The following is a 16,386-nucleotide window of genomic DNA, read 5'->3' on the forward strand; positions in this document are numbered from 1 at the left end:
AGAACGATTTTCAAACATTATGATTTATTTTCGAAGTGTCAAATTTAAGTAAAAATTCACCAAATGGAACACAGTCTAAAGCTTCATGTTAGATAGCATTTCCAACCAACTCTGAAAATCGTAAACTTCACGTATGAAGTAACAAAAAACACTTTGAAGGATATTTATGGTACTATTATACTGCCGTTATACGCATAAGAGTCCCACGGTGCATAAGGATTGCATAGAACATGGGACAGTTATGCGTAGAACGGCAGTATACTGGTGCTCTATAAGCCCCATAGGACTGACCATCTTAAGGCTGTGTTCCATTTGGTGAATTTTCACCAGGGTGGCCAGATTATTTTTTGCATTATCGGTAGCTTCTCAAAACGTTTGTCGGTAGTTATCGGTAGGCTGTCTTAAGAAGGCTTTCCCGATACTTGAAACCCTTGTTAGGGGGGGGGGGGGGGACTCTGCTTCAGAACAATACACTGTCCTTCAGTTCTTCTGCTTTAAACGTGTTGAAATAATTATTTCTATTTCTGATTACACGGAAAACAAAACATACACCTGTGTTCAATATAATAGCAGCGCATGCCGATTTCCATACAAAATGGTCAGCTTTGACCAAGATCAATTGGGCTGAAATTTTTTTACGATTGCAAAATAGCCAAATTTTAAACAATTTTACCTAGTGTCTCACTTTCCGGCAGGTGCTTTGTAATCGTAAAACATATGTGTGGTTCTGTGGCGAACGTTTCAGCTCAATTGATCACAAGTTAACAAAGTTACATCATGTCAAAGTTGACCATTTTGTATGAAAATCGGCATGCGCTGCTATTATATTGAACACAACTGTAGGTATTGAACATTTTTCAAGATTTCTAAAAATCTGTGATTCTCGGTAGGAAAAGTGAAAAATCGGTAGTTTTTAACCTTTCGTCTGTGAATCGGTGGGCATCCCGAAAATCGGTAGGACTACCGATAAATCAGTAGGTCTGGCCACTCTGATTTTCACTTACATTTGACAGATGGAAAATTTTCAAATAAACCTGCTATTGTACCAGACTTATTTTTGACAGACCAGGAATCAACTTTGACAAACACCTTCTCGAAAACCGGATGATGAACAACAGAGGGATTTTCAAACATTATAATTTATATTCAAAGTGTTTTATGTTACTTCATACGCGAAGTTTGCGATTTTCAGAGTTGGTGGGAAATGCTATCTAACATGAAGCTTTAGTGTGATAATTTATTAGCTAGAGAATGATCTTAGAATAGGGTTAGTGGATAGATCCGTTAGAATACGGCAGTATGAAAATTGAATAGAAGTTGTCTGTTTGCATAGCAGTGGTTATCAAAAGAGAAAGTCGATGAGCCGAATCGACCAAAGGAGATAGGACCATTTGAAATGTTCATCTTTACCCAACTATTGTGTAACAGCCGCAGACAGTAATGAGCAAAGGCGGGCGCACACTTTTTGCCTGTAGATTTAAAGTCATACTTCAATTCTCCGCGTACATCGTACAGGTTAGGCAAAAGGTGTGCGTATGACTTTCGCATTAATGGCCCTTCGCTCATTTTCAACTTCTATTCAATTTTCATACTGCCGTACTCTAACGGAACTATCCACCTACCCTCTTCTAAAGATCATTCTCTAGCTATTCAATTATCACACTAAAGCATCATGTTAGATAGCATTTCCAACCAACTCTGATTATAATTTATTTTCGAAGCGTCAAATGTAAGTGACAATTTACCAAATGGAAAATGGAACATAGCCTAAGAAGACAATTGAAATTTTCTCTGGATTTTTTATCGAACTAAATACGATTCAATGAATGCTCTTGAAGCATATGATTATAGGTCAACCCAACTTAGAAAGGCGCAGCTACAAAGCAAGATCCTTAGAAGGTGGCTGGAGGATTCCCGGTCTAGGATTTTTTAGGGTTTTAAATTTCTTGAGTTCCCTGGGCATAGAGTATAATTGTATTTTTTTTTTTTCCTTTGGTTTGTTTTTTCCGTCGATCTTGTTTTCCGTGCTGAGCACCAATACTACCGACGTGCCAGGAAGGCAGCTCCCACACCTGGACCCTACCTATCGACCCATCAACTCATGAACCGGGGACCAACGGCTTTACTTCCCATCCGAAGGAAGGCGTGATCAGAGATGTTATGCCTCAGAACATCCCGGCGGCGCCGACTGGGATTGAACCCAGGCCTGCTGGGGTGAGAGGTAATCACGCTTACCACTACACCACCGGCGCCGTTGGAGTATAATTGTAATTGCCACACAATTATACTAATGGAAAAAATGGTACAGGTACCGACAAATATATTCAGGGCTGGCGTAAAGTCCCAGTAGGGACGTAATAATACGAAATAAGAAGAAGAAAAGTAGAGTTCCATGGAATTCAAAAGCAACTCTGAACACATTTCGACAAGCCTAATGATGATATGAATACAATTCTAACACTCCTCGTAATGATCATCTACGGCTAAAAATATCTGAAAATTAATCAAGCAATCAAACAATCAATCAGATAATTCTGAGGAGAGTTCCAATTGAATATGGATAATAATTCCAAAAGATCTTCATATCCTTTATTTAACGTCGTTCTCTGTTCCGCAATTCAGTGCCAATCACCGACGGACACATTGACGGCAATCGAATGTGCAGGAAGGCAGCTTCCACACCTGCGTAGGATATCGCACCCATTCAATACGCATGGGCCGGGACCAATGACCCAGACCCATTGGGATGAGAAAGCAGTAAGGCTTGCCACTACACAACCGGCGCCGGCAGCCAAAAGATCGTGATTCTAAATATAATCTAATAAAACTCTTTGCGGAATTCAGACAATTCTGAGAAAATTTCACATGCAATTCTGATGTGAAATCCAAGGAAATTTTGGAAGAATACTTTCTAAATTCTAAAGGGCATATCCAAAGATTTCTTAGGAATATTTCTAGGAAATTTTACAAAAATTTAAGGAGAGAAGTTAAAGTAAATTCTCGCGAGCATTATAACAAATCCGGAGAACTTCGACATTAGGGCGTAATTGCTTTTGTAAACAAACACTTCATTTGACGCGAATTGAAGCTCAATCTCAAAAACTAACAAGACAAGGAGGTAGATGAATGGTTCCTCTATTATTTGGTATAGTTTGTTCACGAGATTGTTCTTTTATTCGCGAGAAATCAGCGATTGACGTGTTTGTTCACAAATGCAATTACGCCCAAATCTCAAAGATCTCTGGAAATACGAAGATAACTGTAGAGTGAATTTCCAGAATATTTTGGAGCGAATTCCCAAAGTATTCTGCACAGCATTTCAAATCTGTTATAGAGAAACTTTCTAGTTCTTGTTCTGATTGCTTAAGAATAACTATTTGGGAGTGAATAGCTTTCAAATCCGAATTCAGAATAGGAAAAACATGATAATAACCGTTGCTGGCCACGGCCATCTTCATCGTTACGGGGAAAGGAAGGATATTGTTGGTGTAACATCTACTTAACGGTAGGCCAGCGACTCACCGACGCCCTCATAGATGTTATGGAGTTGGATAGTTAAGTAGGAGAGGGGTCAGGCTTCACTTAAGCAGGCGATACGACCATAGTAACTGTTTTATTTTGGAGGAGCTTGGGAGTAAACCCACGATCTTATACTGGGACATAATTTAGTAAAGTTTTTATGAATACTGATAGAAATATAATACAAATATTAAGGAACTCGAACCGAATAATCTGTAATTAGCCAGCCTCCTCGTGATTTCTAAGCTTAAGATCAATAATTGTTCTCCCAAATGGAGCTCCATCTCCTTGATACTGATAATAATAAAACAGGTTTCCCCCGAGGTGGTGGGGTGGGGGGCGTCTATATCTACGATGCAGAAAAAGTTGAGGTTTGCTGTGGTTAGCTGCGCGCACGCTGAGTAGATAGAAAGAAGATTGATGACGATTCTGAAGATTTCCTGCAAAAATATGATGTGCTATGCAAGTAGATGCAAGAAATGAAAGAAAATTTATCGAAGATTGATTCGCTAGTGTGAAATTTGTTGAGCATCCATAATTGAGATTTAGATGTGTCGCCCCCCTCGGTTTCCCCATGCTGGCCTCGGGAAGAAGTGCATCGAAATAAACGCATCGTCATTGCAGCATTGTCACAATGAACCTTACGGATGTTCGCCCACTTGACCCACAATCCCTTTCAGTTCCTCGTTTCCGTTCAGTTCTAACAGCTCCCAATGAACTGCACTTTTAATCCATTATCAGATCTAATAATTTCAATACGCAAAAACACATGTAATCAAGAAACTTCACAATTTGTTAATTCAAAACACATAAACACGGAAGCAAAATTCAAACACGTCACTTCTTCAGCGCGACCTACTTAGATCTCTCGAGAAACTTTCTAGGACATACTGGAGAGAATCATTTATCATTAATTTTATAATATTATTGTGAGGAATCCTGAAATTACCTCTCACGCTAAAGGTCACGAGTTCAAATCTTATCTCCGGATAAGTCAAGAATGACCTAAAATTTATTAAAGTCAGTATAATACAAAAAATAATATTTAAAGCCATTTTATAAATATCCTAAGGAAATCTATAAGAAATTTCCAAAGCTATTCTCATGCTGAGACTTAGTCCATAGAAATAGTTTAGTTAATTCAGAATTTTAAAATTGTACAAGATTTCGTAAACATAAATTCAAGTCCAAGATTAAGAAAAAATCAAGATTCTGATACTATGATTGGTAACAAATTTGAAGATCCTGGTCTAAGAAAACTGTTCAAGATTATGAAACCAGAAATTTCTGAAAAGTGCACCTGTGAGAGGTATGACATCTTGGAGATCCCAAACTGGTAAAAAATCCCCAAATTTTAAAGCTTCTAAAATCAAGAACAATATTCAAAATGTCGGATATCAGCATCAGACATCGAAAAATCATGGCTAAGGACTTATTTAAGAAATCATTTATGAAAATCTTGAACTATTTTGGACTTGACAAATTTCCGAAACTATGTGCAATTGTTGTTTATTTTAAATCTCAGACTTAATATTTGGGGTTCCGTACTAAGGAAAATTTCATCATTCCAAGCACGAAGAAATATAATTAACTTTATTTCCGTTGTCGAGAACCGATGCTGAACCTTTCAGTAAATCAAACTAACACCCACCAAATGCAGGAGACCAAAGTTTACATCGTCGGTAAATGTTTATTTCTCGGGCAGTTTAGCGGCATAAACCGATCATCATGGAATATTCCCTCCTTCACTACTGTTGCAGTAGACTGGCCCAAATTTAGATGGTTGTATTTTTGAACGCCCCCCCCCCAGAATTGTGCCGTTAGGTGAGAAAACCACTTTCTGAAGGTTTCAGCTCGTTTGGCACTTTTGGGCCAGTCTACTGTTGTAGCCATTTAACTCGAAATAAACAAAGATCACGACACAACGATACACTAGGCAGGTATATCCTCGCTTCGCACGCTATCCTTGATGCTCGCAATACAAAACAACACACTGTGTACTGTGTAGATGATGGCACTGAATGAATCACGCAATCCGTTTTCATTATCCGCTTTGTGCACTCCCATCCATCAGAGTTTTGTAAATCCCCTCGAGTCGCGACGGGCACCGTTTTTTTTTCTCCTACAGAACCATATAGAACAACACGAACTGTCACACACCAATACATGAACTTTCCCTTCCTGGCCTCGGCCTGCGATGTGAAAGACAGATGGGTATACGGAAAATCAACCACGCGACATCTTCCCTTTACGCGAGCAAGATCTTATCTATATTTAATGACCCATTTCCTACACCGTGACATTTCGCCATTGACTGTCACACAGTTGCTCGGTACAGCTAATCCCACACATTTCACAAAAGCCATTGACCACGGCGATTCTAGCTATTTACCTTGGTCAATCGACACACGTTGTAGCACTCTTTACGTTCACAATATACTCATTGGAGGTCCGTGCACTCGTTTTTCCACAATCACTTGAACCGTTTCGTCTCACACTCAGCGGCACATAGGTCTCGAAAAGGATCAAACGAACCATCTGCGAGGATATTCCCTTTCCCTTCGCAACGCGTTGTTGCTTTATCGTTGCTAGGGTGGTGGCAAGCGTGCTCTATGGTCGGCAGGAATGGTTGGTGATGAATTTTAGTTTTGTGGTTGGACTTACCTACACAGGCCGGCAACGGTCGGTTCCACGTGTGCTTGGCGGTGCAGACTAGTTCACGACTGGGCTCAGCTGTGTCGGGAAACACATACAAGGGATCACAGACGTACTTTGCTCGGTACTCGCTACGACGGACCAGCGTCATGTGCGGCGGAATCGGCGACGGCAACTCGCAGCCGAGCGCTAAACAGATAGAGAGAGAAAGGGACGAAACGAAAAGAAAAACGATAAGCATAACAGAAGCGGGTATAAGCATAATATGTACCTCTATATTCGATTCAACGGACGGTCAGTGGGGTGGGAAATGTGCAATGTGAGTGAGGGGGGTGTTTTTTGGTGATGGTTATTGCGCGCGTGCGAGAAAAAGACAAACTGATGGTGCAGTTCGGAGCTTTCCGAAGCTGATTGTGGATCGTGCTCGGGTTCGGGTTATGCTGGAACCCGAAGATAATGTATGTAGGGAGCGGTGAAAAGCTACGATACGGGAAATCGGTGGGAAATTGTTCAATTGAATAGCTGCTGCAGCAGGGAATGCTTAGCAGTGCTTCTCCACACTGATAAATTAAACTATTCCCATTTTGCTTGAAATTTAATCAATTTGACATTAAACTCAGTATAATCATATCGAATGATTAAAAATAAATACTCTCTTTCTAAAAACTAATCATCTGATATTAAACTGAGTTTGATCATGGTTGATTAGATGTAAAATTATTTTTTTTTTGAATAAATTTTAATCATTTTTAATTCTATTTTAATAATTTTTGATTGAATTTTAACCTTTTTTGATGGTATATAATATTCAAAAAGAATAAAATTTAATACTGGAAATATTATTTTGAATTAAATCATGCATGACAACTGCCGAAGTTCAGTGTTCACTCGGCTGTCGACAAAAGCAGGCCACTCTTGATGTGTGCCACGCGATCGTCTGTTTTCTCGACAGCAACCATTGTGTGGTCCTCCTCATTGTTCTTCATCAGCAGTTCTTTCAGTCGATGCGTCGTCGACTTTGGAAAGCAACCGTTTCGCGATGAGTGTGTGAGTGCTGTTTTGCGTCCATTGCTGTAATGGACGCGCTCTGACCCTCGTTGGCGTAACCGCCATACAATGTAACTACTGGAAGCGGCTCCAGTTCTGATGGAGGAGGCTTTTTGGATAGCGGAAGATAAAGTGTTTATTGTGTTGTTCCTTTTGACTATAGTTTTAAGATGTATTGTATAGTGACCAAGAATCTTCGGCTCTGTAAAGTTAATTCGTTTGAGCCTTATTAAATAAATTAATAAACAAAAACTACTGCGGAAATAATCATGGCTCGGACTCAATAAGGTGAAGCGAGAATCTGTATACTTTTTAAGCTTTTTTGATTTAATTTATCTTTGAGTGCAGGGATTCTCAAATTACCTGAAAATCGAGGCAATCCTAGGCTGTATTCCATTTCGTGAATTTTCACTTCAATTTGACAGATGAGCATTTCCTAAGAGGAAGAGACGACAATACGGGGGCGAAAACGAACCACTTTTCTGTCAAACGCGAACCAGCTCGTGATTGGCCGATTTGAAATGCGTAAGATAGAGATAGATATATATATATACATATAGAGATAAAAGAGTAAGAAGCCAGTTGTCGCCTTTTCCTTTTAGAGCATTTCCAGCCCAAAACGCTAAAAAAATGTCAGTTTTGTCTCGACTCCTTCCGATTTGAATGAAACATTGCTCACATGCTCGCTGCTGCATGGTTCATCTTAATATTTTTTTTTCAAGAGTAACTTTTGAAAAGGGGTTATTCAAAAAAAAATGGGTTATATATAAAAAAAAATCATAACATGGGATTGATCATTACATCTGAGAAAAAGTTGAAGGTAATAAAAAAGAATAAAGGGTTGTGTCCTAGGTACGACCGCAGTATGACGTAGAACTTCGATAGAACTACGCAAAATTGATATTTATCATGCATTTTTTACCATTATACTTTATCCTAAATTTTTCAAGTATTTCATTGTTTCGATTATGGTTCAAAACTCGCCACAATTCATGTTAGCATAATCATACCACCGTTCATCTTACGCATTAGATAATGTATTTAAATTTAATGCAATGGTTAAGAGTTGACAGAATTTTCCCTACATAACTACATTTAGTTGATCAATGTTGAGCTATTGTTCTGTGATCAATGTGCACTAAATTCGACATCGACATCGACTACAATAGGAACTGACACTATTTCGTCACACATTTGTTGTTGATTTGCACCTTACCTCAAAAACGCCATGCATGCTGTGAGATAAAACAATTCCCAAAAAATACGTTAATTTCTTTCAGTAGCTCCATCGTTAGTTTTAAATTAGGTCTCTGAAGCAGAGAAGAGAGTGAAGGTTGCATTTTATGATAACGCAACAGGCAGTTGTTTTCCCTATCAGAAGCCGGCACTTTAAATATTGAACAAAATGTTGGTTCATATGTCAGAGAAGTAGGGGAGGAAGGGGTATAACGATCATGCGGGGTTTGCACCTCTTTGTTCTCCAACCCTAACATAAAATGATCATGCATCATCATTATGTTGTTTACATCATGTTGATAGAATGATGCAAAATAGAACCCAAGTAACAATTCAAGCGGAACAGTAAGAACAGAAGCTGATTATTGGTTGATTTGAGGGGTGCAAAGCTGATTAACATCAGGATGAACATATAGTTGATTAGTAGTGCATGAAGCAACTTGTATCCCCATAATCCAACCTCAATAAGTTAGCTGATCTTAAGATTGAACAAGCCTTATTTAAGCTTAACACAACTCCACAAATCAGCAATACATTCCACATATTTTGATAGCTTGATTTGTTGAATGTCGTCAGTGTCTGTGTCACTAGTTGCATTTCCGGCGTTTTAGTTTATCTAAATTCACTGCCTACCTTTCTAATTACAAGCAGTGGCAGCAGTAGAGACAAGGAATAGGAGATTTTTCAGGAATATCTCCAGGTAGATGTGGGCTGCGACGACGTCGGAAGTATTAACATTTGTATTCTTGTGTTTTGTCTGTTATTAAATTTGACGTGCTTCAACTTAATGATCATAACTTTTGCAACACATATGCATAAATGGTTCAGTAGATATGGTTGACGTCTGTGAATCAGCGACTGCCGCTTCGAATCCCGAAATGCAAAGGTAATTTTTAGACTTGTATTAACAATATAAATATGTAAATCCAATTAGTCAACAACAAGTTAAATCAGTTCCATATAAATGCATAAGATATGGAGCGGTCTTCCATTATTATTTTTGAAATAAAACTAGAAGGCTGAACAAGGGTTGGAAAAGACTGATATTTAATGCCTTAAAAAGCTTATAATGTATATTACTGTTAAGCTTTTGGCTGATTGAAATCATCAGATTAAGATGTTTAAAAGCTGAACAAAGGTTAACGTGGTCCATGTACATGTACAATTATTCAATCTAAGGCTGAATTAAAAACGATTAACCAACACTTGCTAAGCATCAAATTGTTACCTGGGAATACTGTGACATTTCTCAAATCAAACGTTTGGTTTCTAATAAGTAGGTGCTTTGTACAACAGTACTTGAAAATAAGAGGGATTCAGTCATTGAATTTCAAAGTCAGAGCAAAAGCTCGTGTACCGGTTTTCACCTGTTCAATGTTTTGATAGGTTAAGGTACACAGGGGTGATTTGAAACGGTACGTGTATCTCTTGGCGGAAGTATTATAAATACTGATCTTCAAGAAGTTGAGGAGGAGATCGGTCGACTGAAGAACAACAAAGCAACTGGTGTAGATCAACTACCAAGTGAGCTATTAAAATACGGTGGTGAAGCATTGGCTAGAGCGCTGCACTGGGTAATTGCTAAGATTTGGGAGGAGGAGATATTACCGGAGGAGTGGATGGAAGGTGTCGTATGCTCAATCTACAAAAAGGGCGACAAGTTGGATTGCTGCAACTACCGCGCAATCACACTGCTGAGCGCTGCCTACAAGGTACTCTACCAAATTCTATGCCGCCGCCTGTCACCATTTGCAAGAGAGTTCGTGGGGCAAAACCAGGCGGGATTCATGGGTGCCCGTGCTACCACGGACCAAATTTTCGCGATTCGGGAGGTTCTGCAGAAATGCCGCGAATACAACGTGCCCACACATCATTTGTTCATCGATTTCAAATCCGCATACGACACAATCGATCGAGATCAGCTATGGCAGATTATGCACAAGTACGGATTTCCGGACAAACTGACGCGATTGGTCAAGGTGACGATGGATCGAGTGATGTGCGTTGTTCGAGTATCGGGGACACTCTCGAGTCCCTTTGAATCTCGAAAGGGGTTACGGCAAGGTGATGGACTTTCGTGTCTGCTATTCAACATCGCGTTAGAAGGTGTGATCAGAAGAGCTGGGATAGACACGAGTGGCACGATCTTCAGGAAGTTCATCCAGCTGCTTGGCTTCGCCGATGACATTGACATCATGGCACGGAACTTTGAGACGATGGCGGAAAGGTACATCAGACTGCATGCTGAAGCTTGGCGGATTGGACTTGCCATCAACGCATCAAAGACAAAATACATGAAAGGAAGCGGTTCTAGGGAAGACAATGTTAGCCTCTCACTCCGAGTTCAGATTGACGGTGACGAAATCGAGGTGGTCGATGAGTTCGTGTATTTGGGCTCACTGGTGACCGCCGAAAATGATACCAGCAGAGAAATTCAAATAGGACGCTACGGTCAAATAAAATTCGCCGTCGCACGAAGTTTACTGTCTACAAGACGCTGATTAGACCGGTGGTCCTCTACGGCCACGAGACCTGGTCTATGCTCGTGGAGGACCAACCGCCCTTGGTGTTTTCGAACGGAAGGTGTTGCGTACCATCTACGGTGGAGTACAGATGGATGACGGAACGTGGAGGAGGCGACTGAACCACGAATTGCACCAGCTGCTGGGAGAACCATCCATCGTCCACATTGCAAAAATTGGGCGACTACGGTGGGCTGGGCACGTCGTAAGAATACCGCACGACGACCCAGTGAAAATGGTTCTCGAAAGCGATCCAACAGGAACAAGAAGAAGAGCCGCGCAACAGGCAAGGTGGATCGACCAAGTAGAAGGCGACCTGCGGACCCTTCGCAGACTACGATGCTGGCGAAGTGTGGCCATGGATCGAGTAGAGTGGAGACGAATTCTTCGGACAGCAGAGGACAACAAGGTCTTAGTCTGATTGGTAAGGTAAGGTATAATCCAATAACAACAAAATGATGGATAATAAAACAAACCAAAATACCAAATTATGATTCACAATTTTCCACTTTTTTTTCACGGATACATTTTTGGACGAAATTGTAGAAAAACATAAAATACGGAACCTTATTGAAAGTACAAATTTTCTATTTCTAGTTTTAGAGATATGGACCGTTTTGTATGGTTACTCCTTTAAATTAAGTTTTTAATTATTAACATTTTATGTAATAATGAACTCAAATTTTGGGAGAATAATCAGAAGCCGATTAAGAATCGACTGAGCTTGATGAAGCAAAATCGAAATTTTGCATCACCCTAATACCCAGTTGCCTCGTCCTGCATTAGGTCTACACCATCTGTTACCATCTTGAATCAACATTTTGCTTCTTCAACTTCCATCTGCAATAATCTTATCACAACGTAAGCAGCATATTTTACTGAGTTTGGAATAAATTTTGTTTTCAAAAATAATATTAGACACGGTCGTATGCTTTCTGTTACGGTCTTCTTAAAATATATAAGTCTTTATTTTGTTGTCAAATGTAGTTTTCTTGAAATTTAGAAGCCACAATTCGGAAAGCCCCAGTTTTACCAAGAGGCCAAAAAATAAGGAATAAAGAAGTCGGTGATATTTTCCAACAGTTTGCGCAACGCCAATATTAACCAGAAATGCGCAGTTTGATTATTCAATTTAAGTTAGAGATAAACCAAAGCCATATATATAGTCCCAACTGCGCACCCAACAGAAACACAAAATTGGGAAAAACATAAAAAGATAATATAGGAAGTAACAAAACGCATTGCCTCATTCCACGATATACGGCGAGTGTATGAATCGAAATCAAGAATCAGTACCTACTAGAAATGACAACACAACGCAACGGATGGGATGGACCTACCATATAAAATGCAATACCCATACATAGGAGGAAGGAAGACGTTGAGTAATTGCATGCTGTTTTGGTTTCCACTCGAGGCGCATATCCGTACGCATAGGGAAACTGTTCCTTCGCTAGGCATACATACCCACCAGCAGAGTCTACAAGTTATAACGCCGATAATTGGTTCGAAGTGGGGACGGCTACCCTATACATAAAAGCTGCATCACCCGCACACTTAAAGCGAACGCTGCTTGCAATCCAAGAAATGCAACATAAATAAACTGAAGCACTGTTGAATTCAGTCTGACTGGGCTATTTTTAGAATTCTCGGAATGTTTTTATCTCTCTTCACTGGACTCTCCATAGACTGTTTCTGGGTGTTGCACGGCTTGAATGAGTATTGGAGAAGGCTTTCCAATCCATATGGATCGCTTGGCATAATGATTCATCGTTTTGCTTCTGATGCATTTAACAGACAATCAAAATTTTCATCGAAACACAGTCTAATTTAACGAACGATTTTCAGCAATATAAAGAACAAACTTCAATTCAAATTGGATTAGCATGTTAAAAGTCACATTAGCTACATTTAGGGTGCTAAAATCGCAGCAAGCGTGTTGTGCTTGGGTTGGTTTTCATGCTACTTTCCATCGATACCTTGGGAAATTGAGTGTTGATTGGGCTCTCCTGCTCTACTAAATTGATAAATCCGGTTAGGCTAGATGAGCTAGTGAACCAGCATATATGTAAACAACCGATGAGTGTTGATTTGAATATACTTCTCCTGTAGCTTATAAATTGATAAATCAACATTATATGTACCTACACGATCGATCAGACCGACTCAAAATTGAGTCGAGTTCACTCAATTTAGTCAAAAGTGGATTTATTCTAAAGTGAGTTGAATTTTCACACTCATGTTTACATATATGCTAGTTCACTAGCTCAACCAGCTCAACCAACTAGCTCGAAATTCAGTTGCTCCAGAAATATCATGCTGGTAGATGCATGTGCCCGTTTACAATATTTTGACTACAGGGCTGGTAGCCATCACTGCTGTCAAAAATAGTGATTTTAGTGACCATGTTAAAGAAATAAGTGACTTAATAGTGACTTATAGTTGTAAAAATAGTGTCCAAAAGTGACCCTGAATTGAATTATAAGTAAATTTTATTGAAAACTCTTGGGAATTTCTGAGGAACACAACTCCTATGAACTTCAAAGTAAAATTCCAAGGGCATTCTGAGAATAATTTTATTCTGAAACTCCAGGAAATCTTCAAAGGAATTCAGAAAATAAATTCTGGAGAGTTAGCCAAACAAATTAAAGCCCGATTCAAAGTAAATTTGGACGCATTCAAGTGATCATAACTCAACAATTAAACAACATACACGGTTGATCAAAACGTCAAACAAAAGGGTATTCATTCAGCTTTAAAACGATATACAACAAGTTATTTCATTTCACCGTTTCGAACGAACTGTCGCACTTTACTTGTGATCGATACCATCATGATCTGCACAGTCGCTGGTGACACTGTACCGGCGAACTTATTCCACTTTAAACGCATTTTTTGTGCATTTGTCACTTCTTTACCGCATCCTTGAAGTTTTCGCTTGACAATTGCCCAATATTTTTCGATCGGTCTGAACTCAGGGCAATTCGGAGGATTAATCTCTTTGGCGACGAAATTAACATTGTTTGCAGCATACCATTCTAGTACCTCCTTAGAGTAGTGGCAGCTGGCTAGATCCGGCCAAAACATAACGTTGGTCTTGTGTTGCCGAATGAAGAGTAAAATCCGCTTTTCAGACACTCTTTAATGTAAACCTTCGACGTCATTGTATGCGATGTGATGAAAACCTTGGTTTTAAGGCCACAACTGCAGATTCCTTGCCAAATCATTAGTTTCCCAGCAAAGTTATCAGCAAAAACATAAATTTGGAAAAGACATTCCCATGAACAGTTGCCATGTAAAATTTTCGTCCGGGGATTTGTTTATAATCCATTTTGACATATGTTTCGTCATACATTAAAATACAGCCATCAAATCTCGTCAAAACTCGTTCGTATAGCAATCGTGCTCGCTTTTTGGCCACTAAATTTTGTTTCAGTGAGCGATTCGGATGTTTACTGGCACAAAAAGACTTATGTCCTTCTCTTGAAAGGATGTTACGCTCGGTCGAAAAGTTGGAATCGTATTTCTTTGCCAAATCACGTATGGAGACACCTGGGTTGCTTTTCACGTACCTCAACACCTCTCTCCTCAGCTCTTTTTCCCTAGTGCCACTTTTATGATAGATGCGCTGTGCTCTATCCACACTCAGAGTATTCTTGTAACGTTTGATTACAAGACTCACCGTTGACTTTGGGAATTTTAATACTTTTGCTATTTTTGAGGCAGACCACGAAGGGTTCTCTGGATGTTTGTGCACAATTAATTTTCTTTTCTCAAGTTCCATGATCCGTAATTTCGGGATGCGTCGATCAATCGAGAAAAACTTTTCACCAATTTCTTCGTCAATGAAACAAATGAATGTCAAACGTGTTGTGTTTCAACCACCAGGAGCGCGGTGGTGTATTAAACCGTGCGTCCAGATTTACTTCGAATCGAGCTTTATGAGAAGAAATCTAAGGAATTTGTGAGCAGAAATGCCAATGATTTCTTAGGAGACTTTCAATGAGCGTAGAATTTCAAGGGAAGGAGTGAGATTCAAAAGGAAATCTGAAATGAATTCAATGAATATTCTGATAATCCTTCCAAAGGGTGTCTTATTGTGGAGAATTTCAAGGTAATTACGAGAAAAACTAAAAGAAAATTGAGTTCGGAGGATAGAAATAGAAATTTCCATTGAATATGGAATGGACTATTTATTCTAAGAACTGCCCAAATTTTTCCTGAAGTTAATGAATCTGCCTTGAAGTTCTTTTTTAGTTTGAGAAACTAGCCTAATGCTCACAATACTACTCATCAAATTCTTAAACTTTATGGGACTTCCTTAAGTTTCCTTAATTTTTCTAACGATCATGAATCTCTTCTACAGGTTTAACTAAACTTCTTTAAACTTTATGTGACTTATCTAATGTTAACGGAACTGCTCTGAGGTTCTCTGTTCTTTTCTGAAATTCTCAAAACTGCTCTAACGTTTTTGCAGTTCTCATGAAGCTTGTTGTACTGCGCTGAATGTTATTGAACCGTCCTAAAAATGTTTAAACTTCTGTGAACTTCTGAACTTTTGCAAAGACCTCAATTAATTTTATAACGTCTCGAAAGTTATCGGAAAATTTGGGAACTGCTTTAAATTTCCCACTAACTTTCTGAAACTAATGGAACTGACCTCTCCCTGGAATTCCTCCAAATTTCGGAGCCTACTAAACTTCTTTCAAATGCTTCCGCATTTTGCTAATGTTCATAAAAATTCCTGAAGTTCGCGGATGTCCTCTTAAGCTCCATAGATTTCTATGAAATTCTCGAAATGTTTCTGAAGACCACTGTCTTTCTGTGAAGTTTTCGAAGATTTTCTAAATTTTTGGAACTTTTGTGCTCCCGCAATTTTCATGGAATTGGAACAAAATAAATAATATAGTTTTATGAATTTCACTGAATTTCTCATGATTTTTCTAAAGTTCATGAAACATCCATTAAATTGGAATTTAATGGAAGTATCCTGGTGTTATTAAAACTACCTAAGCGAATATTGAATTTCTTTAAAGTTCTCTTGACATCCTTGAATTGATCAGAATATTTCAAGAACCCGTAACTACTGAAATCAATTGATTTACCTTGAAGTTCCGACAATTTTCCTTAGGTATTCTAACCATATATTCGCTGAATATCATGAAACTATCTGAATTTTAAGTTCTCTGGAATTTCTTGAAGATTTTTATCACTGCTTGCTAAAAGTTCTCACATTTTTTTAATTAATGGAACTTCGTTGATATTCTCTAAATTTTCGCATTTTTTAAAGTTCTTGATATCTCCATGATATAGCACCCTTAAAATACTCTCACGTTTTCCGGTTGTTAATATAATTTTTATCACTTTCCAGAAGTTCTATCGGAAGTGTCCAGAGCTCTACAATTTT

At 38.9% G+C, this 16,386-nt stretch overlaps 2 protein-coding genes across 2 annotated transcripts in view; one reads left to right on the plus strand and one right to left on the minus strand.

The window, feature by feature from the left end:
* The window catches only part of Ns4 (Nucleostemin 4), a 515,404-nt gene that overhangs the window by 90,743 nt on the left and 408,275 nt on the right, over positions 1-16,386 (plus strand). The gene's annotated exons all lie outside the window — the stretch shown is intronic.
* LOC135702991 (uncharacterized) overlaps positions 1-16,386 on the minus strand; it is a 368,382-nt gene that overhangs the window by 35,495 nt on the left and 316,501 nt on the right. Inside the window, exon 10 of the mRNA XM_065224074.1 lies at positions 6,184-6,363. Coding sequence (XP_065080146.1) covers positions 6,184-6,363 — 180 coding nt within the window. The remainder of the gene's footprint in view (positions 1-6,183; positions 6,364-16,386) is intronic.

This window comes from Ochlerotatus camptorhynchus, unplaced genomic scaffold (assembly GCF_037179485.1).
Source record: "Ochlerotatus camptorhynchus isolate MF236.1 unplaced genomic scaffold, CSIRO-AGI_Acam_v1.1 ptg000204l, whole genome shotgun sequence".
Lineage (NCBI taxonomy): Eukaryota > Metazoa > Arthropoda > Insecta > Diptera > Culicidae > Ochlerotatus > Ochlerotatus camptorhynchus.